The sequence below is a fragment of the Onychostruthus taczanowskii genome, unplaced genomic scaffold (genome assembly GCF_017590055.1).
Source record: "Onychostruthus taczanowskii isolate IOZ18803 unplaced genomic scaffold, ASM1759005v1 scaffold68, whole genome shotgun sequence".
NCBI classification, from domain to species: domain Eukaryota; kingdom Metazoa; phylum Chordata; class Aves; order Passeriformes; family Passeridae; genus Onychostruthus; species Onychostruthus taczanowskii.
In genome coordinates, this window is record NW_024504566.1 from 1,513,150 (window position 1) to 1,539,658 (window position 26,509).

At 40.4% G+C, this 26,509-nt stretch overlaps 1 protein-coding gene across 2 annotated transcripts in view; it reads right to left on the reverse strand.

Moving 5' to 3' along the window:
• CFTR (CF transmembrane conductance regulator) overlaps positions 1-17,558 on the reverse strand; it is an 86,087-nt gene extending 68,529 nt beyond the window's left edge. For both annotated transcript variants that reach the window (XM_041421071.1, XM_041421070.1), the window contains exons 1-3: positions 17,407-17,558; positions 4,950-5,060; positions 1,775-1,886 (exon numbers count right to left, since the gene is read on the reverse strand). In XM_041421071.1, the coding sequence (XP_041277005.1) occupies positions 1,775-1,886; positions 4,950-5,060; positions 17,407-17,459 (276 nt within the window). In that variant the 5' untranslated portion in view covers positions 17,460-17,558. The remainder of the gene's footprint in view (positions 1-1,774; positions 1,887-4,949; positions 5,061-17,406) is intronic.
• Between the last annotated feature and the right edge of the window lie 8,951 nt (positions 17,559-26,509).

Sequence of the window (26,509 nt, forward strand, 5' to 3'; positions counted from 1 at the left end):
CACAAACAGCAGGGATGTCAGCACACTTTAAACCACAGTCCAAGAAAGATGCCATGAAAACAGCTCAGAGATTAGACAAGAAAAGAGCTGAAAGGAAAATGAAGTTCAAAAGAATGCACAACTTGGTTACACCTATGCCAGTACGGCACAACATCCTGTCCCCTTTCAAATTTATGGCAAAGCTCCCATTAATTTCCGTGAGCAAGGCCTGCAAAGAACACCAACAGCTTTAGGAGCAATTTGGTTTTTTTTACAATTCCTCTTTCAATAAAACCAAGTTGCTTTAAATAAAATGAACACTAATGATAATACAATCAAGAATTTAACTAAGATTTAATCTTTCCCTGTTCATAGTGTTAGGTGCAGATTTGTTTAAATACTATGTGTTTAATTGCACACATCTGTGATTTCTTAAAGAAATAAAAAATAAATCAAAGAACCAAAACATGCACACAACCAAAGAATATGACTCAAAAATCCTGCAGTCTTGTTTTGTCCTCACCCTGTCTAAAACTGTACTCCATTAAAAATTGCATAAGAAGAAATCAGCCCTGTGCATGCATGCCCACACACATTGCCTCTACTTTGGGAAAGAGTGTTATCCTCAAGAGTGCCTGCTAAAGACACTGCTTAACTTTTAGCAGGAATGCATCAGTGCAAAGGTTCTGGCTGGCAGACTGCAGGAACAGCTATCACAGTGCATGGTAGGCTACATTTGTAGAACTGTTTTGTTGTTGGTGGGTTTTTTAAAAGCAAACCTATCATGAATAAGGAGTTGCTGGCTTGATGAGTAAAAGAAAATCTAAAGGCAGTAGTGAGATCACAGGAACACATAAAAGACATGATTGAGTAGGGGTCTGCAAATACAAGGTGCCATCCCAAAGAAGAACTGACAAAAGTGATAAAGGAGTAGAGAGAGAACAGTTAACATGCTGCTCCTTACCTAGTAAGAGGCCCTGTCCCTAGACTGCCTTACCTGGACAAAGACAATCCAGTACCTAAAGGGCATCCTCCTGGCACTACGCTACCCCCTGCATCCAGCAAAGAATGGAAACTCTCCTTAGCCCTCCTTTTGCTACCAGTGTATTTATAGAAACCTTTTTTGTTGTTTGTTTGTTTGTTTTTTTGCTGTCTTAAACTGCAGTGCTCAAATTTAGTTACAATTTGGCTTTAGCCCTTCTAATTTTCTCCCAATATAACTTCACAATATCCTTTTAGTCCCTGACTGCCTGTCCTTCCTTACAGGGGTGACACGCTCTCTTTTTTACTACTAAATCACAAATTTGTAAGTAATGCAGATATTTAATGTGCATATTGGTTAACAGCAATTTTCAGATTTACAGTATGGCTACAAATACCTAGTGAGACACCATTAGCATAAATTATTTTCACAGCTCTTAACCCCTGTGATAGGATTGTCAAACAAACAGGTGGCATTTGGTAAGTCAACGTAATCCTATCTAACATGTTGGAAAGGTGATAAACATAATCAGTTCAGACTTTCACATCAAGCCCCTGATCACACACTTGGGAGCACTCACAGCACTAGAAACATTTAAAAACTATTAATATGTATGTTTTAAAGATACTAAGGTATTATCAGAAAATACTTTTTTAAATGAAAATATGTCTCTGTATTTATCACCTTTGTAAGTAATACACAGAGGAAAAATCTGTAGCTGTTCACAATACTCCATATTAATTTAGCAGTCCCTAAAACTTGGATCTATTTAAGGAACACTAAAATCTTACTGAAGAGGAGAATAATTCTTACCCCTAAATATAAAATTATTCCATAGAACATAAATTTCCAGAAAAAACACCGTCGAAGAGCATTAATGAGTTTAGGTTTCTTCTCTGAAGTTGCCAGCTCTCTGTCCCATTCTCTGAAAAGAAACCAAAACCGGAACTATTAAGTTGTATGAGCAAATACATGAGTCTATGGCTGTGACATACTTCAATTCATTCAAATATATATGGGGAGATTTAGCTAAGGTGGCTAATGAAAGAAAGCTTTGCAGAGACCCTAAGAATCTGGCCTTCATGGACTTGATGGATCAATTAAAGTTCAAACCCCGTTCAGCCACATATTTGGTAATTTTAAACACTCAGTCATACATCACCCTGCAGGGAATTATTTCATGAAAAGGTCATATTGTATGTTTTAAAGAAACCTGCTGTACTTAAAACCGGAGTACAATAATAGGCAAATAAACGTTTTGGAGCTCTTCCAGTTTGCAAAAAAGCACCAACAAAGCATAAAAAATGTGACTTTTCTATTGCACAGCACTATTTGAAACTTTGTTGCTGGGACAATAACTTTCTTTTCAATAATAAATTGTGGACCAGAAGCAATGCTGTATAGAGAGAATATATGTTTTGTCAAAATTCAATTCACAGATTAAAACACTCCAGAAAATATCCTCAACTAACTATTTAATCAAATTTTCAACAGAATATTAGATAACCAGAATATTTCATTTATAAACTACCAAAACACATTTAGCATACCAACGTTCTCTATAAATTCCCCTGGTTTGTATTGGTGATGGAGAGTCGGGGACACCTGAGCTGGATCAGAAGCCGATTTTTATTGAGAATACAAAGCATTTACCTATGGTTTACGGGTATGGTACTTATACAGGATTCTATTTTTGGTAACAATTTCCCATTGGTTACTTGTTCTTCAGGACATCAGTTAGGTAATCATGACAAAGTTTTGCAACATGTTTCTTGGTCACCCAGGGAGCAGTTATCTCTGAGTGTCTCTCCCATGGTTTCTGCTCAATCAGGCCTAAGATATCAGGCTGTTTTATCTGTTCCATTTTACTCTCTGTCTTATCTCCCATAGATTGGAATACTTGTTCCACACTGCAATTAAAATTGACTGGATTGGCACAACAGTGCAGGTGTAAGCTGCCCTGGAACATCAGTGAAAGCTACAATATCAGTTGGTGGAGAAGGAATGGGTTTAGGCACCTCTGTTGTACGAGTTAGTCACAAGTGCAGCACAATTTCTAAATTAGGACCCACTGAAATTGGGTAGAGTGGAACCCTAAATGAGGAAAGTCAGAGTGTGATTTCTGCAGAAACAATTAGTCAGTCAACAGTGGTATCAAAGGAAATTGAGAATGTTATTTTGTTGAAGAAAAAATAAACCAAGGTTTTACAAGGTTATTTTGGGAAGAAAGAACAGCATTCCTGCTGTCTCCTTTTTCAGGGAACCAACATTGATACTCTGAGTCTAGCCCCGCTCATCACCTTGAAATTGTGCAGGAACTGCTGCTCCAGGTGGATCCCTACAGATCTATGGTTCCTAATGGGATTCATACGAGAATCCTCAAAGAGCTGGCTGATGTCATCACAAAATCTCTCTCAATGATTTTTTAGCAGTCTTGGGAATCTAGAGCAGTCCCAGCTGACCAGAAAACACTGTCCCAGTTTTCAAGAAGGGGAAGAAGGAGGACCCCAGAAAATGCAGGCCTGTCAGTGTCACTTCAGTGCCCAGCAAAACTATGGAGAAGATTATTCTGGGAGGTGTTGAAAAACACCTGAAAGACAAGGCAGACACTGGTTACAGTCAGCACAGCTTCATGAGAGGAAAGTCCTGCTTATCAAACCTGATTTCCTTTCATGACAAGGCAACACACCCAGCTGGCCAAGGAAACCCAGTTGATGTAATCCCTTTGGATTTCAGCACAGCTTTTTATACTGTGTGTCACAGGATCCTTCTGGACAAAATGTCCATCACTCAGTGTTGATCAGCTGGATCAACACTTTATGTGATGGGTGAGCAACTGGCTCATGAGTCAGGCACAAAGGGTTACAGTGAATGGGGTGACATCAGACTGGTGACCCGTCACCAGTGGGGCTCCACAGGGCTCCATCCTTGGCCCTGTGCCCTTCAGCACCCTCATACATGACTTGGACATTGTACAAGGGGGGATACTGAGCAAGTTCACAGACCATACAAAACTGGGAGGAGCTGTTGACTCCTGCGAGGGCAGGGAGGCCCTGCAGAGAGACCCTGACAACATGGAGAACAGGGCAATCACCAACCGAGTGAAATTCAACATTGGAAAGTGCCGGATTCTGCACCTGGGATGGGGCAGCTCAGGATGTACAGACTGAGGAATGAGATACTGGAAAAAAACACCACAAGGGGACCTGGGTGTCCTGGTCGATGGCCAGTTGAATGTGAGTCAGCAGTGCCCTGGCCTATCCATCCAGGAGGGCCAGCCCTGTCCTGGGCTGCATCAGGCACAGCATCAGCAGCCAGGCAAGGGAGGGGATTGTCCTGCTCTGCTCTGCACTCCTGCAGCTTCACTTGGAATATTGTGGGCAGTTTTGGGTGCCACAATATAAGAAAGTTATAAAGCTATGAGAGATTGTCCAAGGAGGGCAATGAAGATGGTGAAGGGCCTTGAGGGAAGCCGTGTGAGGAGTGGTTGAGGTCACTTGGTCTGTTCAGCCTGGAGGAGACTGAGGGGAGAGCTCACTGCAGTTACAGCTTCCTCATGAGGGGAAGAGGAGGGGCAGGCACTGGTCTCTTCCCTGGGGTGACCAGTGACAGAACCTGAGGAAATGGCCTGAAGTTCTGTCAGGGGAGATTTAGGCTGGACATTATGAAAAGTTTCTTCACCCAGAGGATGGCTGGTCACTGGAACAGGATCCCCAGGGAAGTGGTCACAGCACCAAGCTTCTAACTCAGGATATTCTGTGATTGTGATCAATGGCAGATATCACAGGTACCTGTATATCATTTAGACCACCTAGTAATTTAGACCATCTAGGCTGTACATCTGCACCAGGGATCACAGTCATTTCCAAAGTACAACTGTGTGCAATCAGCTTGCACCCGACGTTATTTAAACATTTAATCCCAAACCTTTGTAATGAAAATTGCATTGTGATTCCTGAAAAAAATTTATTTCATTAACCTTTCATACCTTTCCAGTTTTTCAGAAAGATTATCAGCAGAGTCTGCAGAAGGGATTTGATAAATATCTGAGAGCTCCAACCGTCGTCTGTAACCCTTTTTCAAAATTGGGTTTGTCCATCTAAGCAAATATTGAAAAAAAAAATTAGAATTAAAAGCATTATAGCATTAATTCTGGAGTTGCTTCATCTCACCCTGAATATTTTCTCCACAACATCCAAATATGTTTAAGTGCACATGCATTCACATACACACACATATATGACCCAATATAGTGCAGCCCTGCATTATATTTACAAAACTATATTGACAAATATAATATTAAAAGAATAATTGTGAAACTCCTGCATTTTTTAAGTTTTGAGGTTGGATCATGCCCCAAACTTCCTACTGAGTCAGCAGGAGACAAATGAACAGAAGATTGAAACCTTTGTACTGTATTTCCAAATATGCTATGTGCTATGTCCATAAAAATGAATAATAAAGCAGAACTATAGTAAAGTGGGCATGTAAGTTTCATTCCTATCTGCTCTGCTCTGGGGAGACCCCTCCTGGAGTACTCAGCACAGGAAGGACAGGAACCTGCTGGAGCAAGTCCAGGGTGGGTCACAAGGAGGATTAGAAAGATGAAAGATGGAGCACCTCTCCTCCCTATGAAGAAAGGCTTGGAGAACTGAAAGTGTTCAGCCTGGGGGAGAGATGGCTCCAGGGAAATCTTAGAGCAGCCTTCCAGTACCTAAAGTGGGCCTCCAGGAGAGCTGGAGAGGAACTTTTGACAAGGCCATGTAATGACAGAACAAGGGAAAAGAGCTATAAACTGAAAGAGAGCAAGCTTAGATCAGATACTAGGCAGAAATTCCTTACTGTGAGGGCAGCCAGACACTGGAACAGGTTGTCTAGAGAAGCTGGGGATGCCCCAGACCTGGCAGTGTTCAAGGCCAGGTTGGATGCAGCTTGGAGAAACCTGATCTATTGGAAAGTGCCCCTGATCATGATAGGGGTGTTGGAACCTGGCAATCTTTAAAATCCCTTCCAGCACAAGCCATTCTGTGATTCTATGGCATCTTACATTGCAATGTGCACTTAACAACACAAATATTGCGCAGGACTCCTCTTAAGATCTTCATTGTGTCTGTTATATACACATATTTTGCATTTGTTTTTTCAAATTTCATGTTTAAAATTTTAATACCAATTTATAGGGCATGCTGAGACAAAACAAAGTAACAAAAGGCTACTCCAAATGGCTACACTGCAGAGAAAACCTTTATAAGCCATTACCAATTTTATCAAACAATTCAGTTCTAAAAAGGCCTATGATTCCCCAAGAATCAACTTATATAAATTTTTTCACCAGATTCTGTTCAGAAATATTTTTGAAAGCAAAGGACTAAAACAAAACATAAAAACTGTTTTGAACTAGTGGTGTATACTAATACTGTAGTATTTTGAAACTACTTGAATTTCTGCTTTACTGTCATCAATAAAAAATATTTCCTTAAAAAATAAAGTGCCTGCAAAATAAGTAGCTTGTGGTTGATTGCTGTCATACTTCCATATGCAAACCAGAGTTTGTAAAAAACCCAGCATGGTTCATGATTATGATAAAATTCAGCAAATCCTCAATAATTTCAAAATTTTAGTTTTAAACTGTGTTTGTATATAACAACTAAAAAAACACAAAACATTTGCAATAACATTTTCCACAGTCACTCAGAAAATGCAAACAGTTTACTGGACATGCTTACCTGTATGCCTGTAAGAACATATGTCATACACACAAAGTAATCTACATTCTCAATTGCAGCCTCTGAAGGTGCAAAGAAGTTGATACAAAAGTAAAAGAACATCATTGAACACTACAAAAGTGCAAAAAGACTTTAACACAACAGATGAAAACTATTTGTGTGTGACTGTGCATACACACATGCACACTTTGACATTTATTTTAGTGAAGTCATGAATTGCATGAGACACCAGTCTATAATCCCCACAGTTCAGGAAAGCACCAAGATATTTCCCAAGTGCATGGTTATATCACACCCACTGCAAAGAGAACATGCTCTAAGAAACTGAAGGAGTATCTTTCATTTTTGCAATAATAGTATGGTTTCAGGTGAATCATATGACTTCGAGCTCAGTCTTCCACACCACTGTAGCTGAGAAATAACAAGAGATTCATGGTACATTATAGGAAGAGAGTTAGGAGAGTCCACTTTGGAGAGTCATTGGACTCTTGTTTTACCATTTGGAGATGATAAAACACCCGTAAACTTTACAACTACTGGAAACAGGAGCCAATATTTTTCGGGGATAAAATGGATTAGAAGAATACCTTTGGATTTCACGTAACACTTACATGAAAGTCTTTCATGATTACTGCAAATGGTACATCAGGTACTGATTTTTATTTTACCAGCTCCTGAAGACAGAAGGGACCAGTTGCTATTGGCTTTGTGCACACCTTGTGGAGAACTGGCTAATCCTTGTCATTCAGGAGCAGAAACTTTCATTAATTTCTGTTCTTAGCTTCCCTGACGTCCTGTGTACGTAGATATTTCAGTAATGACGGAATGAATACAAGTTATGGGACACAAAACCACTACTGCAGCTAATGCAAGGAAGTAACAGTACTTCCTAGGCAACTTCTTTAATTCACAACACTGTAGCTAAGTAATAACCTTCCTAAGCCCCTTAATAATGCTTTGAGACTGCAATAAGCAATTCCCAACCTGACAGAAGATAAGTGCTTTGCAGTTTCACTTTGTATGTTTTGAGAAAACATTTTTTATTGCACTGTTTCCCTCCACATATTTGATTTTATTTATAGTTTTGATTAGTACCTACCCTGGCATTTTGCCACAGCCTGAACTAACAAAATGTGACTGCATTTAGAAAGAGAGTGGAGTGGCTGTATTATCATTTGGGGAAGGCAGCACGCTTAGCAGATCTACTGTACTTCTAGAAATGGTTCTCATTTTACTCTGTGCTTAACTCTGTGTTAACCAGCTGCATTTATCATTGCCATCAAAATTATGCGGTCCCTAAACTACCCTCCTTTCCCAAGTCAGAGCTTGATACAGACTTATGCAGTCCTCATCTACATCTCACTGCTCAACACAGTAGCTGTGACTGTGCTGGATAAACTCCTCCAGCCAGCTAAAGGAGCTGTGCTGCCTCCTTCCCTGGGAACCTCCTAGTCTGCAACCAGCTTCCTTCTGCAAGTTGCTGGCAGGGCTTGCACAGAGAGGTTCATCTCCCAGCTGCCCTGGCCTTGCTTGAAGTCCCACCCTAACTAGATCTGGCCAATTTGTGAGCTGTGCCAAGTGGCTTCAGGTTGGAGTGGTAATTGTGGGAGGAGCCAGCCTGACATGTGGTGCTTGTCTCCAGGTGGATTTTCAACAGCTGCTTGAGTTGTGCAGTCAAGAACTGCGGGAGGCAGTTTGTGTTTTGTTGAAAGGAATATACTAGACCTAAACCACACAAACATCTCATGAAAACAAATTTTTTGCCAGATTCCCATGGCATTCCTATAGCCATTATGTTCTAGATTCTTTGCAAAGATTGGAAATGCAAAGGGACTATGAATTTACTTTAATTGGCAATATAATCTGTAGTTATCCATGTTTCCATAATACTAGGTGACATAGCTCAGTAAGAGTTTGTCAATGAATATGGCTCTTCTTTTTTTTGGCTTATTGGAAACAATTTATCGGCGTTAATGCTGAGGTTTTTCCTGAGGTTGTTGAGAAATTTATTCTGAAAGGAAGGGAGCAAGAAAGGGAAACAGATTGGCTTTACAGCATTATGTTAGCAAATGCCATCGGATTACTCGCTGGCATTTAATGAAGCTTTTCACAGAGAAACCTGTAGTGCTGTGAGAGTTTTGCCACTAACTAGGAATGTTATTATGGTACACACGTATGAAACCCAGCAGGGAACAAGTTTCAAGGATGTACAGTAGGAAAGAAGAAAAGAAGGCAAGTCCCACATCAATTATCTACTGCCTGTAGTAAAACACACATGATGAAATTGATAGGTAAATATCATATATATAACATACCGTTTGGTAGATTTCTAGTGATCATTTCTTTGTCATTTACTTAAGCAGTATGCAACAGGTTTCATATTAGAGCTATTGCTTTCTACTGCATATTCAGACTCATCCCACTCAAACTGTATCAATAGGACAGATGTCTTTGGTTTTCCATAGAGTATTAACACAGACAATTTGTCAATAGGATTTGACTCTCCCTTAAGGCTGCTTTACATGTCACTGAAGACAGGAGCATCTGTGTTGCTAAGCCCAGATCTTCTTCCTGAGCACAGGAATACCCTAGCTCCATCGGGCTCTTCAGATCAAGAAGCAGTTTGCTGAGACAGTAACAGAACTGTGGGGCTGGGCTACCCAAGACCGGCAAAAGAGAGCAGCTCTGCTACAAGGGTCACTGATCAGACTGGTGCCATTTCAACAGGTGCTCTGTGCACAGCACAGCAACATCTACGGAGCAGCACAGAGGTGACCGTGGTTTCACTCCCCTCTACAAAGCATTAATACCTGTGCAAAATATAGTTAAGCATAGTGACTGCAACTTCCAGGGAACCGGACCTAAAATTCAATGAAGAGAGCAAGAACAGCACCTCTGGCTTTAACTTATCCTTCCTCCTAATAATTAAGGGGGAGCTGGGGGGAGGCCAGGGAAGAAGGAACATAATCAAGCCATAATTATGATGCTTTAGAGCCTAACTTTTATGTGACGTTTGTAGAGCCATGAATTCTTACCAACTGCAAGAAAAGGCTGAGGTACCATGTAGATCTCAGACATTCCCAAAGAGTCCCTCTGACCAGATTATGTCCGAGGCTCTGCACCCCCATCCTCCCACAAAAGATACCCACCACTCCAGCAGCAGCAAAGTGTAAGTCGTTGCTTACTTTATACTGGAGGTGCTGTACTACACCCAATACTGCTTCTCCAGAAGAGTGTCTGCACCACCAGCTGTCCTCTCTGAGCCTCCAGTAGTGCAGCTGTAAAATCTGACCCTAGCTTTTTGTGATCCTTGTTAACAGATGGGACAAGTCAGCATGCCCGTGGAGCACAACAGCCTTATTCCTGCTCCCTGCCCCTTGGTTGCCCTCAACAGAGTAGGGCTGCAGTTATTTTGTTTTGAATAGTAACCTACTGAAATAACATGTTATATATTCTGAAAACTATATTAACATAAGCATGTCCCTCTTTATAAACAACAACAAAATAATGCAATATCATTTAATATTTCAATATAATTACTGCAGGGTTTCAACAACAAAGGTAAATGCAGACCCTACTTCTGATTTTTGTTGTAGTTGTTTTTCCCCAGATCACAAAAATTAAGATTTTAATTTCTTCACTAATAAACAATTCTTCCCCATGAAGTGTTATTTGTCATGGAAAGTATTCTGCTGCAATATTATTGACTCTGCCACTAGCTGTGAGCAGCACCATTTTAAGAAAAATCAATGTTCTGCTGAAACCCCAGGATTTCAATAGCAAATCTTAATTAGGATTATGCCGCAGCAATTCTTGGGGAAGTCTTGTCTTTTATGCCCAGCTTTGTGAAGCGACACTTATTCAAATTATTATCTAATTGCTTAATGCTCTTTTAACAGAAATTAATTCCTTACAATTAGTAAGGTAGTCAAAATATTTCAGTTTGCAGAAGTACTGGAAGAAATTTGAGAGAAAACAAAGCACATCAGGGGATAGGTTGTGCAAGATGGAAGGACAGAATATATTAATTGTATTGCAATCTGTCGATTGTTTAGGTACCAAAGTCAAGTGTACGATATGCTTCAAATATTTCTTTAAGAAACCAAACAAAAAAGCAGTGGTGATGATGTACTGTGAACAAGGTTTGCAAGGCGCTTTCAACATACACCTACAGTTAGGCTGACTAGGTGAGGATATTCATCCATCTTCTCTTTTTCTCAATTATATATCTCTCAGCAAGAATAAGAGAAAGATTTCTTTTCTCCTAGTCCTTTGAAAGAACAAGGAACATAACAGAAAGTTTTCATCAGCAAAACTGTTGCAGAGCAGTGCTATTCATGATTTAATTGAATTTTAAAATCTTCCAGATGTGTCACTAAGTGATAGCAACATATTTCACCCAATTTAGCACTTCACTGTGTTAGCCATGGATTTTTTTAAGATATGTTTCATAATAAAATAACATAGAGTTGCACATCAGGTGGAATGGCCCCTTTCCAAAACTATGATTTGTTCCCACCCCAATGGCTGATATGTGGTCAGGTATAAACAAACAGGTGAACAGAGTCGCATTTTATTTAATTTTGATACCAAGGTTCAAAATGTAAATTGCCATTACAGCAATATGTAATCAACCCTGAATTAGGTGCTGCTTCTCTTGCTATTTGCTCTTTGCCATTTTCTCTGTATCCTGGTATTTGATGATGCTACTCCTTAGCATGATCCTTGAAAATTAATGAGAAAATGCCTCATATCTTTTGATTTCCAAAACAGTCTTGGGCTTTGAGCAAAGCAACATTGAGGGACCTCTGTGGTTTTGTTTTCTTTGTATTTATTACCTGTGGATAAATAAAAGTGTTCCAGAACTTACAGATTAACTTTAAAATTAGTTAAGGTGAAAGTTAAAGTGAGATGTCAGAATGACTCCAATACAACAAAGATTCACATCCTTTATTTTAAAAGTTGGGGTGAAAAATAAAGATAAATACCAACATTAAAATATGGGAATGTACCTAAAACCAAGTACCTTTACCAGCTGTCACTTAGGATTTTCTCCTTCAGTTTAAATTGGAAAGCTTCTGGTTTAAGCTTCTGAAAAACAATGCTGTTTCAAAATATGTCTTAAATCCCTACTTATTCTCTTCTCATTTGGGGAGTTTCATGACAATGCAGCCTTGGATTAGCTACTTGATGACTGAAAGAGCTCCTGCAGATCATTTTGCTTCTAAGAGAGGGACTGGTACATAAACAGCCTCTGAGCTCTTGCTTATCTCACCCAGGCGTTCCCCCACTCTCGTGGAAGGCAGTTGAACTGCATCTACAAATTCACATGGCAAAATTTGGCAGTGTTTCAATGTCTCCTTGTATACTAGTTAATTTTCACCTTTAACTTACTTATTTCAGAGGACATAAAGTGACACATCATTACCTGGATGTCAAGTTGGCACCATCCTGCCTCCACAGCTATACCTACACGTGTGCTGCAAAGCTGGGGTGAGTGGATGAAGACAAAAAACATAAACCAAGATAACAACAACCTGTGACCTCTTGCAATAAGTCAAAATATTCCCACCACTTTGAAATTTAGACTATCCAAAAATGTAGAGATTGAGAGACTCAGATTCTTCAGTATTGAAGAGGTGATAATTGCTTACTGCAGAAATATTCTGGAATAACTTTGTCACACCAGGAATACCCTTGTGCAATCAAAGTTCTGGACAGGTAATTTCAGGCAGATTGCACTGACTCCATCACATGCTTCCAGGACAAACCACAATCCTTGTACACCCCACTTTCTTCTCTAAAGAATTAGTAAGGAAATTTCTTTTTAACACATCCTTTGTGCTATCTGCTTAGACTTCAAAACACACTTCCTTATCAAATATTTTGCTTAGCACAGAGGACTTCAAATTTCTGTCAGTGCATTTAGAAGCCTCTATAATACAGATAATAAATCTACTAAGCATGTAATTGCCTACAGTATTAAAAAAAAATGAAGGATTTGGATGGATTACTTTCTATCTCACCAAAATCAAATAAGCATGTAGAAAATAATAAGGTACAGACAGGTCTGCTAATATTTCAAATGTTTTATAATTTATTTTAGTATCAAGATAGTAACTCTTCTTCCCACAGGAAGAAAACAGATTTTAAATATATTTTTGTCAAATGCAACTTGATCTAGGCATCTGTGCTGTAGAGTTATAAAGCAGCCAAAGGCCCCTGTGCTACACAAGGTTTGCATTTTTGGTCATTAGACCAAGGATGCAGTAAGTACCAGAGTGAGCCAAGGACACAATTTAGCCTTATTCTTAAAGAAGGTACTCCTCTGACTGAAATTACTTGAAGTGTAGGATACTCTGCATCCTTTCTCCAGTTCACTTCAAATTTCATATTTTACCTTGGAAACAGCAGTAGAAGTCAAGTTTTCAGGAGGAGTCCAAAGCTTGCATGCACATCTTTGAACCATGTGACTTTCAGAAGCTGACACCCTGCTGTTCTGGACAGCTCTGGAGGACTGGCACGCCAGCAGGTCTCCAAGGACCACTTGTGGGAAGAGACAAATGATCAGGCAGCCTCACAGGGCCATAGCCTGTGCTGCAGCTGCATCTGTGCTTGGTTATCAGCAAGAGCCAGGATTTACAATTGCCTGGGATCAGTGAGAGGCAGCTCGTCAGGACTAGGTACATACAGGGCCCGAAGAACACTCTACAGAAAACTTGCCTTGTGTAAGTGTCTAAGCTGACTGCCCCAGAAAGTGAGGCATGACACTGTGCCCTTCACTGCTACTGCACAAAGAGGCTCCTTATTCAAAGAGGAAATATGACCAAAGTGCAACAGTTTGGTATTGGTAAGGGAGGGTCCAAATATATATTGGTTCTGACAATTTGCAGACACCTGCCCTCCAAAGTGAGGCTTTATAAACATGAGCTAGGCATTTAAGCTTCCTATACAAAATCTGGAACTTTTAGGAACTCAAAACAGTTTCAGGGGAAACTTTGAGTTAAAATGTACACACTAAATCCCAAACTTTGCGAGGAAAACACAAGATATTTCCATTCAAGAATTAAAATTCTAAGTAACTTGTCATTGAATTCTAAGATACGCAGTTCAAGGATAGAGCAGGGACTGACCAAGGAAGGTCTGGCTTTAGCTCCTTTTTCTGAAGGGGATCAATTTAATTCTCATGAAGTGTCAGAAACTATCTTGTACAAGGCATTCTTAGACTTGAAATTATGACTGAATTAAACTGCAGAGTGATAGAGTAACATTACTGTAGAGTATGGGCTAAGTACTTTCAAAACTTAAGTCCTGAATTTTCTTATCCTCCTTAAAGGTTATTAGCAGACTTCATAAGAAGCTCCCACCAGGAATTGGAAATTGCAAAGAAGTTTTTTATTCAGAAGAGTACAGAGTAATTCTTGATTTATGCTCTACAAAGTAGCTGAGCCAGAGATAGATAACTAAAACATCTTCACTGCCAAACACTGCTAACACTTGGTCCTACTTCCTAGAAGAGGTGAGGTATAGAATTGAATTCCTTTTCCTAGACCTCACAACACACACAGGGCAGAAGAATGAATCCAACATTTATCCCATAATGGCTAATTTATTCTAGGAACCCCTGGATAGCTGTGTAAATGTACAGATTTCTTTTTCTCTGGTTTGGAAATCAAGAAAAAACAAGAGCAGATCTGATTGACTGAATCCATGAGAAGACTTGACACAAAAGCTGGGTTAGTTTGTATTTCTTATTTGGATTTAATAATCAATCAGGCACTAGGTCTTGCCAAGTGTTGTCATGTTTGATAGGTACCAAAGCAAAAGTATGTGCTTAAAGAATTGGACACAGCACAAGGATTACTTTTTGAGAACTTGTATTTTTATATCTAAAGTTACTTGTAAAAGAACAGTAATAAAATCAGAATTGTCTCATAGTTGCAGCCATTTCTGAACCTCCAGCAGTAACTGTGTGTGCCAGTTCTCAGATAAAAATTGATTAATTAACAAGACTTCCTGATCTCAGTTAATTTTCAATAAAAAGTAGGTGATTGCAAAGTAGTCTGATATTGTTTGCGACAAAAGGTATGGCCTTGACCCTACATAACCCCAAAAGAAAATAAGTAATGGTTATGTAGACAAAAGTGAAGCTTCACAATGAACATGAAGCTAAGCATATGATGATCTGAATGCTTCTGCATAAAACTCTGTTTTCTTTAAGCAAGGCCAAAAGTTGCCAATGAACAGAAAGAATGTTTTGCATGAGGTTGGGAACAAATGAGATCAACTCTGGAAATGTAATAAGGAAAGTGCAACAAAACCATCTCTGAAACCCCAAACTCTCAATATCCAGTGTTTTCTGTTTTCTAAGTGTTCCCTTAATGCAAGATCTCAAACCACTTGTTTTCACACCTTGTTTCTTAACCATCAAAGTTCAGTTTTTGAACAAAAACTACTTAAAATTTAGGGTGAAAGTTAGTTTCTAATTTTAAATACTTTCTGTCATGACCACTCTTAGAAATTATCTCTTTTTGTTTTTTGCCTCAGTAGTATCACTATCAGTGATACAACAAAAAGGTAACACTTTCTATAAAATACTACTCTTTGTATACCAAGATATTTTCTCACTTTTTTTTTTGTTTTACATAAAGAATTAAGAAAAAAGGTACAAACAATACTGAAACATTTATGAACTATTATGAGCAGAGAGCTACATTCTGACTTTTACACATGTTAAACCTATCTCTCCCTCACAAACAGGATAGATTATGAAGCAATAAAACCTTGCCAATATGTTTACACACCTTTAGCTGATAACAGCTTGTACAATATTAAATAGAAATATATTTATCAGCAAGATTTCCCAAATAATCATAACTAATATTTTAACATCACTTGTGCTAACATGATCTTCAACTTATCACATTCTGTTCAGATTGGTACTTCGCACATAAGTGCAGTGCAGACTCTTATAAAAGTTACTTCACTGAAACATGTACTGTGTTGTACTTGAAAACATAATTTTCATTATCATTATCATCAAAAAAAGCAATCTCCCTCCATATGTCTTTTGTCCATTTCTTTACTCTAGTTAATATTCATCATGAATAACTCCTTAGCTTCATATATTTTATTATTATCACTTTGGTTACAGCCACCTGACCAAAAGCTGGTACAGTATAATGCATCATGCATGATAAACATGATTAAAACAACATTCAATCGACTTAAAGACTGTGATTTAAAAGATGAGCTCAGGCCTCAGGATGGTTAATTATGTCTTTAATGAGCATGAACTGCATCTGGTTTCAAACATGAAAACTTTCACTACAGTAGGAATCAGAAATGTATTTGTTTTATCTTATTGGGGTGTTTCTTCACACTTTCAACACCCTAGGCTCTAGGATGACAAATTTATAGAAGTTTATAAATAAATAAAATGAAATAGAGCAAATGGCCCCTCAAGTTATTAAATCAATACAAAGACTTATCTCCTGTAGATTTCTGTCTTATACTTGTCAGGAGTACTGACTGAAACATAATTTATGGAGAATTTATAATTGCTTACACCCCTGTCATGCATACTCTCTGGTTCTAACAGTATTTGGCAGCAAGCAAGGCTTCCTTCCCACTGCAGCACCATTGGAGAAAACATATGGAATCACTACATTTACCTGGATGTTTGTAAAACTTTAGGAACAGGTTATACTTGGGATTATTCCCTTTTATCAAATCTGGCTTAAATGAGCCAAAGGGGGGGAGAGAGACAAACAGTGACTCATACAGAGTCCTTTTAAGAAACTAAAAAACATACAGACCAACTGCTGAAAGCTGTCCCAAAAGGATTTAAAAGTGATCTAAAAGCCCTCAGTTTTTCAGGCAGAGACCTCATGACAATGTTACAGTTTTATACCATGTGCTCTCACTTCAGTCATCATGTTCACATCTTACACTAGATTTCCTCCCGCCCTTCCTTGCCATGCAAGGGATCCTCCAGTAACAAAAGGCAAAACCAGTGCTGTGTGGGCCAGTGCCAAAAAGATTATTTGCTCTTTCCAGTTCACAGTGCCATTTCTAGCGATGTCACATAAGACGTATTCAGCTTCCATATTGTCTTACAAAGTACATTGTGCCCAGGCACTGGTATTGGCTCCTTCTCCTTTCATTTGAAGTTTTTAGAAAGAAAAGGCACTAGGGAGTTTGCTTGTAAGAGAACATTTTCAAGGTTTGCAAGGAACTGTTTCCAGTAAGATCATATATTACACTTGCACATTGGGCAAATGCTAAACACTCAAAGAGCCAAACAGAAGGAATCCTTGTTCTGAGAGCACCCCTCTGCTCCCTACCACCCCACGGTGTTCTCAAAGTTTACATGAAATAACAGATTAACTAGTTGAGCAACTACCAAAGGTTGCTCAAATTATGCCATAAATTCATCTGTTCGGGTCCAGCAAAGGTTTATGACACCTGACAGAGCCCATTCCTGGTGCTAAAACCCCAGCAACAACAACAAAAAAGAGTGATCACATCAACAAGCGAGACTCCCACCGCTCTCCCCGCAGACCATTCCAGAGCTCGTGGGCTCCCGGTGCTGGGTTCCCCTCCCGGCGGAGCGGGCTGGGCGGGGGGCGCGGAGCCCCCCTGAGCTCCCCGCCCGCCACTGCCCGGCCCGGCCCGCCGCCCCCGCCCGCACGCGTCCCCCCGCACCGGGGCTCCCACCTGAAGAAAAGTTTGGAGAAGATGTTCGCCTTCTCCAGGGGAGACCTCTGCATGGTGAGGTGAGGCGCGGTGAGGTGCGGCGAGCGGGGAACCGGAGGCAGCCGCTAATCGCTGACGCCTCGCTCGCCCGCTCCGCTCCTGCGGCTCTCCCACCTTATCCGCCCGGCCGCTCTGATGTCACCGTCCGCCTCCTGCCCCGGCCCCTCTCCCCGCCTCTGCTTTGCCCCGGTTCAAAGGCGGGCGGGCCGGGGCCCCAGCCCGTGCGCTGCCGCAGCCGCTCCTCCCCCGCCTCCCCGCCTCGCCCGGCACCGCGCACCGGGCGCGCCCCGCCGCTCCCCCCGCACCCTCTCCTCCCCGGCTCCCCGACGCCTCTCGCCCAGCCCGTTACCTCCACCTGCCGACTCAGCTTCCCGAGCCACCCCTCCCCGGATCCCCAGCCTCTCCCCAGCACTAAACCCCCCTTCTGACCAAGTTCCGAGATGGGGAAAGCGCCCTTCCAGATGGGCCTTCTGCCCTGAGTCCAGGGCAGCGGGGACAGCGCAGCGAGGACAGCTCCTCACCCGTCCCGGTGCCCAGGGCTCCTGCCTGCAGCCCACCGTGACCCACGGAGCCGAGGCCGGCCCCTGGCCCGGGCGGGCCCCGCGCCCAGAAGCCCCCGTCCGCCGCCCCCTCGCCCTGCGCCCCGAGGGCGAGCGGAGCGACACTCGGGCTGAAGGCAGGGGGACGGCGGGCAGCCCAGGGAAGGGAAGGGTGCGGGGCAAGCGCGATCATACCCACTTTAAAATACACTTGCTTCAGTTTTTCAAGTTCTTTGTCACGCCCGTACCTGAACAGAGACGAATGGGAACTGAAGTTATATCTTTAGCAAGTTTAGCTCAAACACCCATACCTAACACCAAGGGTGTTTCTGGAGCTTTATATGTGTGACATACGAACAAAATCACTGCTTTAATGGCGCAGAGCAGAAAGCATACTTGAGAGAAACAAAGATGACAGGAAGCAAGCAAAAAGAACGTGATTTAATTCTGTACAGGATTTAATTTTATTTGATGTTTTATTTTGATATTTACACACTCCAGTGTCCTTTCGTTTCTGTAACTTAAAAAAATACAGATGGAAAAGGCCATGTTTTCTTAATCATGCAGCCGCTGTCCTCTAAAGAGACTCTGTAGAGAAGCGAACGTACTTTTCTTAGGTCTTATACCTTGCGCTACAATTTAACCAGCTGTTACTCTTTGCAAACTTTGCAGAAACTTTTTATTTCAAAGTTTCTCGCTACACCCCGCTACGCTTTCTTAAGGAATTTCTCTTTGCCTTGGCAATTCTTCCTCGCAGATTGCCGAGCCAAGAAGTGCCCGCTTACCCTGTCACCGCACCGGGTCCCTTTGTGTCTCAGACCTCCCTCGAATCCTTCCCGATTCTGCTTTATTAATGACAAAACCAGTAAGAAACGCGGTGCAGGCAGGACTCCAGGAAACTGTCCGCATTTTATCATGTCCTCAGACAATACGTAGAGGCAGGGCTAAATCCGCCCAGGCTCCAGGACAGCAGCGCGGAGCCCTTCGGCATCCTGCCACCTAGTGGAGCCGGGCCCGGGGCGCCAGCCCGTCCCGCACCGCATTCCGCACCGCAATGCACCCTGTACTGCACTGGGCCCCGCATCCCGCACCGCAATGCACCCCCTGCTGCACTGGTCATTGCACACCCCAATCCACCCCGTACTGCACTGGGCCCCGCACAGCAATGCACCCCGTACTGCACTGGACCCCGCATCCCGCACCGCAATACACCCCGTACTGCACTGGACCCCGCACGCCGTACTGCACTGGGCCCCGCACCGTAATGCATCCTGTACTGCACTGGACCCCGCACCGCACCCCGCACCCGCCGCGGCAGACAGGAGAAGGCAGATCAGCTTCTCCGGGCGTTCGGTGCTGGGCACCTGAAAGGCACCTCCCGGCGCTCCCTGACGCGGCAGTGACAGCAGCCAGCCCCCAGCCCCTCCAGAGGTCAGGGAGCTGAAGTAGGAACGCGCACCGGGATTCAGATCCCAGCCCCGGGGGAGCAGGGGCAAGGCTGGGATCCAGCATGCTCCGTCGGCCTCTGAGAGAAGTTCTTTGGGTAGGCCCTGACATGCAGATCACCTAGATCTACTAAATTTTTTCACTTTCACTAAAAAATGGTGAAATATTAATTTAAAGACAGAATAAGAGAATCAACTTCGTTGGAGAAGACCTTTGAGATCAACGAGTCAGACTGGAAACCCATTCTTGTAAACAGTACACACGAGCCTGCTACAGGCTCTTCCCCTTCCTAGCCTTTGGATCTCTGGAACAAGTGAATAAAGCAGAAAAGCAGAAACTGAGCAGAGGATTAGACTTTTTTTTTTTTTTTTTTTAATTTACATTAGAAAGTGAGGTATGTTAGTCACTTGAAACCATTAGTGGATCAGGTCCAAACTAGTTAAAATGTCAATTGGTAATGAAGTATTCTTCATAACAGTATCTCCCTGTGGCTATTACCATAAGAGCTGATTTGCACACATGTAGCAAATTTAGGACTAACAAAGACATCCCATCAATCATTGCTGATTATGTAATTTTTCTTACATGAAAAATTCCACGAACTTTCCCTAATTTTGAACACTTCTTCTCTAAACTTAGAATATTTCTTTGCCTACCTTCTTAAGTACCAGCTATAGTTCATCAAAACCCATGGAGTGATGATTTCCATGCTCTGTGATCCAATAGTTTTGCAAATAAATCAGATGCTTTTACATTCACACATCCCTCAGTCAAAAACTCCTAAACTCTTTGTTTTGTTTTACATATTTATTGTCATTTTTCTCTCACACATCCGCAACATTTCCACTGGTACATTTCCTTGCTTATTTCAGAGTCCTAACCTTTCCAGGGATCTTGGACATACACAGCTGACATGAACGTAGAACTTGTCATTAGCATTACTGTGAGCAGGAATAAACTGTAATATTTCTGTTCTTCTCTAGGGACTGAAATACTTCAAACTTCAGTATTATTTATGCATTTCAGTTACATGAACTACTTTTACTTTTACAGAAATGCAACTTGATACACTGAGACAACAGCTACTTTGTCCTTTAGATGTATCCACATCCACCATCTATCGGACTTTGAAGAAAACACAGTGAGGCTGAGTTAGACAGCCAGGCAGAGAACAGGAGGATGAGTAAAGCTGGCTGCCATCACAGGGATGAGTATGTGAGCAGAGCTGGTTCCCTGGCTCCCACACTCCTGCAGGTAAGTCAGCCAGGGGAGAACCAACAGGCCATGGGCAGTCTGAAGTCACACACGTGGGAAGCAGACTGGCTGGTCAGGACGCTCCCATGGTTATGGCAACCCTGGGTGCTGTACCGTGCCTTTGGGTACCTGCTCCCTTTCTACTCCAAAGCCAGTAGACTGCATGTCAAGCTGTGTAAGGCTTCTGATCTAGCTGAGAGCCCCACCAGAGAGGTGCATTTTCACTGGGATCTGAACTTAGGAGGAAGAAAACTCACTTAGCGCTTTGCCATGGTAAGGATAAAAATCCATGGCAAGGGGCAAGGCAGGGAAAGACAGGGCATGGATTTGCTTTACATGCAAAGTCACCAAAGGAGTTTTGCATTCCCTTTCCTAGGTACAGCAATACATTGGGGGTCTGGGTCTTGTTTGTTTGTTTTTTAATCCAGTTGCTGGTTTTCAAGAGGAGGAGAAGAATATGGCTTAGTTGATTGGTGGTCATTGTTCAAAGACTGGACTTTTTAGATCTTGATGGTCTTTTGAAACCATAATGATTCTATGATCCTGAAAAACTTAATTATATTTGGATTTTTGATTAATATCACTGGACAAAGGGGTAGAAATTTTTAGTAGAAAGCATGATCATATTAAATACAATCTCGTCAGCAAATGAAGAAAAAGAGCTGTCAAAACTAACACTTTAAGTCGCTGTTTTTCTGTAGTTGCTTAAGATGAAAAACTTCTTTTCTCAGTCTCTCAGTTCTGATCTTCTGAAAAGAAAGTACTGCACTGACCTATCAATCACATCTCTAAACAAACCCTCATTTTTTTCTGAATATTTTAATTAATTGGAAACTACTATTTTTGTAATTAATAATTTTGTTTTGCAATATCTCATTCAACCCCAAAGAAGTCTGGTTTGTTTGGGTTTTTCTTGGTTTTTTTTTATTTTGTTTTGTTTTGTTTTTTCTTTCTTTTTTCTTTTTCTTTTTTTTTTGTGTTTTTTTTTGTTTTGTTTTGTTTTGGTTTGGGGTGTTTTTTTTTGTTTTTTGTTTTTGTTTTTTTTTTTTTGGTTTGGTTTTTTTTTTGTTTGTTTGTTTGTTTGTTTGTTTTTTTAATAAAAGCAGAGAACTTTATCCACAAATATGACACTGGTCTTTCTCTCAAGCTTCCCTGTACAGTCAGTTGGACCTGGGTTCCCTTCATCATTCCAAGTAATTTCAACAATGGTGGGAAACCTTACTTCAAATCCTTTTAAAAGAATGACCTTAACATATGGGTCAGGTATAGGTCCTCATATCTCTTACAAGCTGGGAAAGTAGTCTGGCCACTTTTCCATAGGTAGGGCTTTAATCTACCCTACAGCTGTCAGTTACAAAAACTTGATTACTCTGTCTCAGAGCTGCTTACACACATTATTAAACTATTCAAAACAGTAAGGCAGCAACAATGAAAGAACTCTGTCAACTACAGTTTTAAGTAAATGTATAATTTATTATTCAGCACAAGCATTCTACCTGATGACTTATAAATATCTACCCCTAGTTGCTGAGGACCTCACAGCATTCTCTAGTTGTGGGCAAATTAGCAACATCTTACTTAACATACTGGTTGTCAGGTTTGGCTTATACCACTATGAATTCCAAAGAGCTTTTCTATTCCCAGGAAACATATCAAAGATTGAATCTTAACCAAGATAAAAGCTATAGCAGCATTCACTTAAAAAGTAAACAGTTCTCAGATATTTACCAGACAAATATTTTTTGAGTCCACATTCACAATACTTCTAGAATATAGATGGACATGCAGAAATTGCCAGACTGACAGCTGTTGGATCCATTTCCACAAGCAAAAACTGCATTCCAGTACCTCGTCTTAATACTGCTAAAATTGATTCAGTCAATGCTTCAAGTATTAGCAGATTAACATTCTTAATCTGTGCACACTGGATACTTTTGGCAAGCAGAGTTATGGACGCTTCACCAGTATCTATGTTAATTCAATACATGGTCTCAAAAAATATGGAAAACAGTTTAATATTCCAGAGAAATTAACAGATCTTGTATGAGGCATGTGCTTCTGTGACACAACATATGCAGCTGGGAGGTGAAGTACCATGAGAGTACCAGACCTTTCATTCTGGACAGGTAAAATGGGCAGATCCCATTTTGGTAAGATCTTACATGGAAATAACAAGAGGGAAAACAGTGCAGAATACATCACAGGCTTGATGAAGGAATAGCAGAAGAGCTGTGTGTTGGTGTTCACTATGGTGCAACTCATACTGAATTTGCAGAGGTTGATTTTTCAGGCATTACACGCCAACTTCTTCAAAGCACTTCAAATTGCACACAACTTTCAACAAAAATTGTAACATCATACTACATGGAACCATCAGACAATAGTCAGATATGTTCATGTGATGTCATTTGGTCTATGGAGTTAATAACTAGTACAAGAATACCTTTTTAAACTGGAAGGTATTTTTAAGCCTTTTGAAACTGTAGACACACAACAAGGGGAATGTAAATGTATTCTTTCATTCAGAAGCACATGACTCTGTGACAACCTATTTCTATTTATCTATTTACTGATGCATCAAAACAAGTATAAACTTTTAGACCTACTGATGTGTCATTTTGATCTGCCTTTCTGCATGATCTATCAAAGTACTGACTGAAATCTTGCTGACTAAGTTTATGTCAAATAAAGTCCTTAAGAACCTAGAATCTGAACAGAAGAAGTTCAGACTTTGGCCCTGATTACATAAGAAAATCATACTACTCATTTTTCTAGAAGATTTCTTAAAGTGGTGAAAATCCTCTGTGCGTAACTCTCATAATATCAAGACTTGTGGTGGGTTTTAACAGTCTGTTCACAGCTTAATCACAAAACAATAATTGTCCTGGCAGATAGGGTATCTGCATTAAAATAAAAGAAATTTTTAAAAAGAGACAACTTTTGACAAATATTGAAGCTAATGGAAAAACAACAGGTACCAAATCTAGGGTATATTTTTTCACTTTACACCTGATAAAATATATTTGATTCTTTGGATGTTGCAGTAGAAAACAGTTTTCTGAAAACTTCAGGGTTTGTTTACTTTCAGTCTAGAAGTAGTGAGGGGAGTTAAGAGCCTGAAAATCCAAGTCAGACAAGCTTGCAAGGTTTATGTTTCCAAAGATAGCTTAAACTTCTTCCTGTCACACTGTCATGTAATAATCCCAGAACAATGGTATTATTGAAGTTAAAAGGGCAAAAATCCAAGACTGATACCTTCTGTGACTCAGTAAAAGATACACGCCAGCAATCTTAAACAGTTGAGCAACAAAGATTATTGAACTACCTAGAGCATAAGAAAAAGTGTTTAATTATTTACAACTGCTTAAAAGAGAAAGAGCTTGAGTTGCTGTCCGAGCCCTGAGAATAGAATCATCTTTACTGGAATGTTATTGCAAAGATCATGCAGTATAAACTCTACCATGTGAATCCATGCAGCAAGATGGATCCTTAACCCATTTCTTTTTGAAAGTATGCTTAGTTTGGTGTATGTTACTCTTGCCTAAAACAACTCTGTGTGGGTCCAAATATTCTCTGAACTTAATGGAAAAAGTTGGAAGCAAACCACCATTATTCCAGTTACGAAAGAACTGTAAGACTTGGTCTTTTTTCTAGTCTTGAAATAGTCTAAAATTGCTTCTGCAATTGCCTCTTCAATAAGGAAGCTGCTTTAATATTCAGAATAAAAAAATGAAATAAAATTAAAAAAAAAATAAAATGTGGGATAATTGCTCCCCTAAAGATATCCAAAACTTTTGAGGTCACTGTGTGGTTAAAGGGGCAGACAGGACTCCACATGAAGAAAAAGGGTGGGGCAGCACACAATCCACTGTTTTCCATGCACTCCTTTCAGCCTTTTCAACCCACATCCAGACCCTTTCCAGAGGCCACACTGAGATCCAGGTTAGTAGGTTAAAGCCCTGTATTTGGTCAAGCTTCAGAAAACCAGTAATTTTTTCAAGTACAAAAGAACAAGGATTTGGTCACTGACTGACATTTTCACAAAGGGTTTTCTCCAGCCAAAATGAAAAGTGATGTCCTTCCTTTTTCTTGGTGTTTTTGTTTTGTTTTGTTTTGTTTTGTTTTGTTTTGTTTTGTTTTTTTAATGGCAGATGTCAGCAGAATATCATGAGTTACTGAGTTTAATCAACAACTTTTCACTGTGGACACAATGAAAATCTCATATGAGGTCAAAAGTTTCTCTTAATGACATCTTGAAGCTACTTGTGCTAAACCAAACAGGTACAGCTGTATTTTGAATAGTTGAGAATTTCAAAGCTGAAAGCAAGACTTCTTGAAACTGTGTAGATTTATGTCAACCTGTGATTTACACAAGGGACAGCAGGAGAAACCCACCATTTTACAGCTATGGATAAAACACCCTTCCCCCCCTCTTTATTTACAAAATAGCCTGTGACTTTTCTGCAAGAAAAAAAGTTCATATTACAGGATAAGGATCATGCTAGATAGGATAAGAATCATGTTAGACAATCACAGCACAGTGGTGTTGCTACCAAAGAAAAAGCAGACATCAATCTTGAAGCTGTCCACAGAACACGTTGACAAAAATGCATTCCTCCACTTCAAAGTGAATTCCTGAGATGTAAGAAATGATCTTTTAAGATGACACTTTTTTAATAAAAATTGCTAAACTGACAGAACATAAAGTCTGATCATCAAGACCAGTCTGCCACTGTTGCAAGTAAACCTGCAGAGCAATTCAATCCTACACACCCCTAGATGATGCAGACCAAAAAATACTTCCCAGGGCTGTAGGCAAATTAAGGCTTATTGTAAAATACAGGCTATCATTGTTAACACTGCAAAAATAAGGGAGCAGGCAATATAAGGATATATAACACAACTCAGGTTCCTGACTTTTGACTTATTTACTAAAAAACCCAAAATGTTACATCCTGATGTAATGACATATATAAAGGAATAAAAAGATGGTCAACAAAAGGGTGAGGTGCTTTACAGAGACTTACAGACTGGTGAGGAAGTTCATGTTCCACTGAGTTCTGCCACCATCTCCCTTGTCTGGTAAGAGACCTACCTGGATTATAATTCTGAGATTGCTCTGCTAAAGCTATTTGACTTGAAGACAATGAAGCACCCAGTCATGAGCTGCTTTATGGAACCCAAATTGCAATCTTTTATTTGAACACTATATTTCAAATGAGGGACAATGTGGTTTTTGTTTTGTTTGGTTTTGTTTCTCTGTTGTTTTGGTTTTTTGGTTTGGTTTTTTTTTTTTTTTTCTGAAAGGAAAGGTGTTACTTGATAGAAGAAAAACAAATAAACAAAACCAACCAACAAAACCAAATACATCACACTTGTCAGGTGTCTCAGTTTCTTCCCACAGAAGAATGGGAGAATGGATAATCTCTTTTTTCTTTTTTTTTCATGGGAGAGACATGGTAATAGTAAGTTCTGAGAGAAAATAAGAAAAAATGGACAAATTTAACAACACTGAGCACTGAAATGATAGACTCAAGCAGTTCTGAGGAGTTATCAGAGAAAGCATTTTCAGATTAGACTCTAGAATCAAAAAGGCTCTTTTAGAAGTTCCATTTTATTTCCCTACCCAGGGATTTCTAGAATTACCTAGCTACAATTAGGAGTATTAAGTTGGTCAATGTCAGCACAATGCTTTTGCAGCAGAGTTTAAAAAGCCAGGTATACTCGGAAAATGTTATAACTACTAAAATGTGTTCATTACTTAAGAAAGGGAAAACATTTGCAGTTTTGCTTCTAACTGCATTTACGACAGAAATTAAAAACAG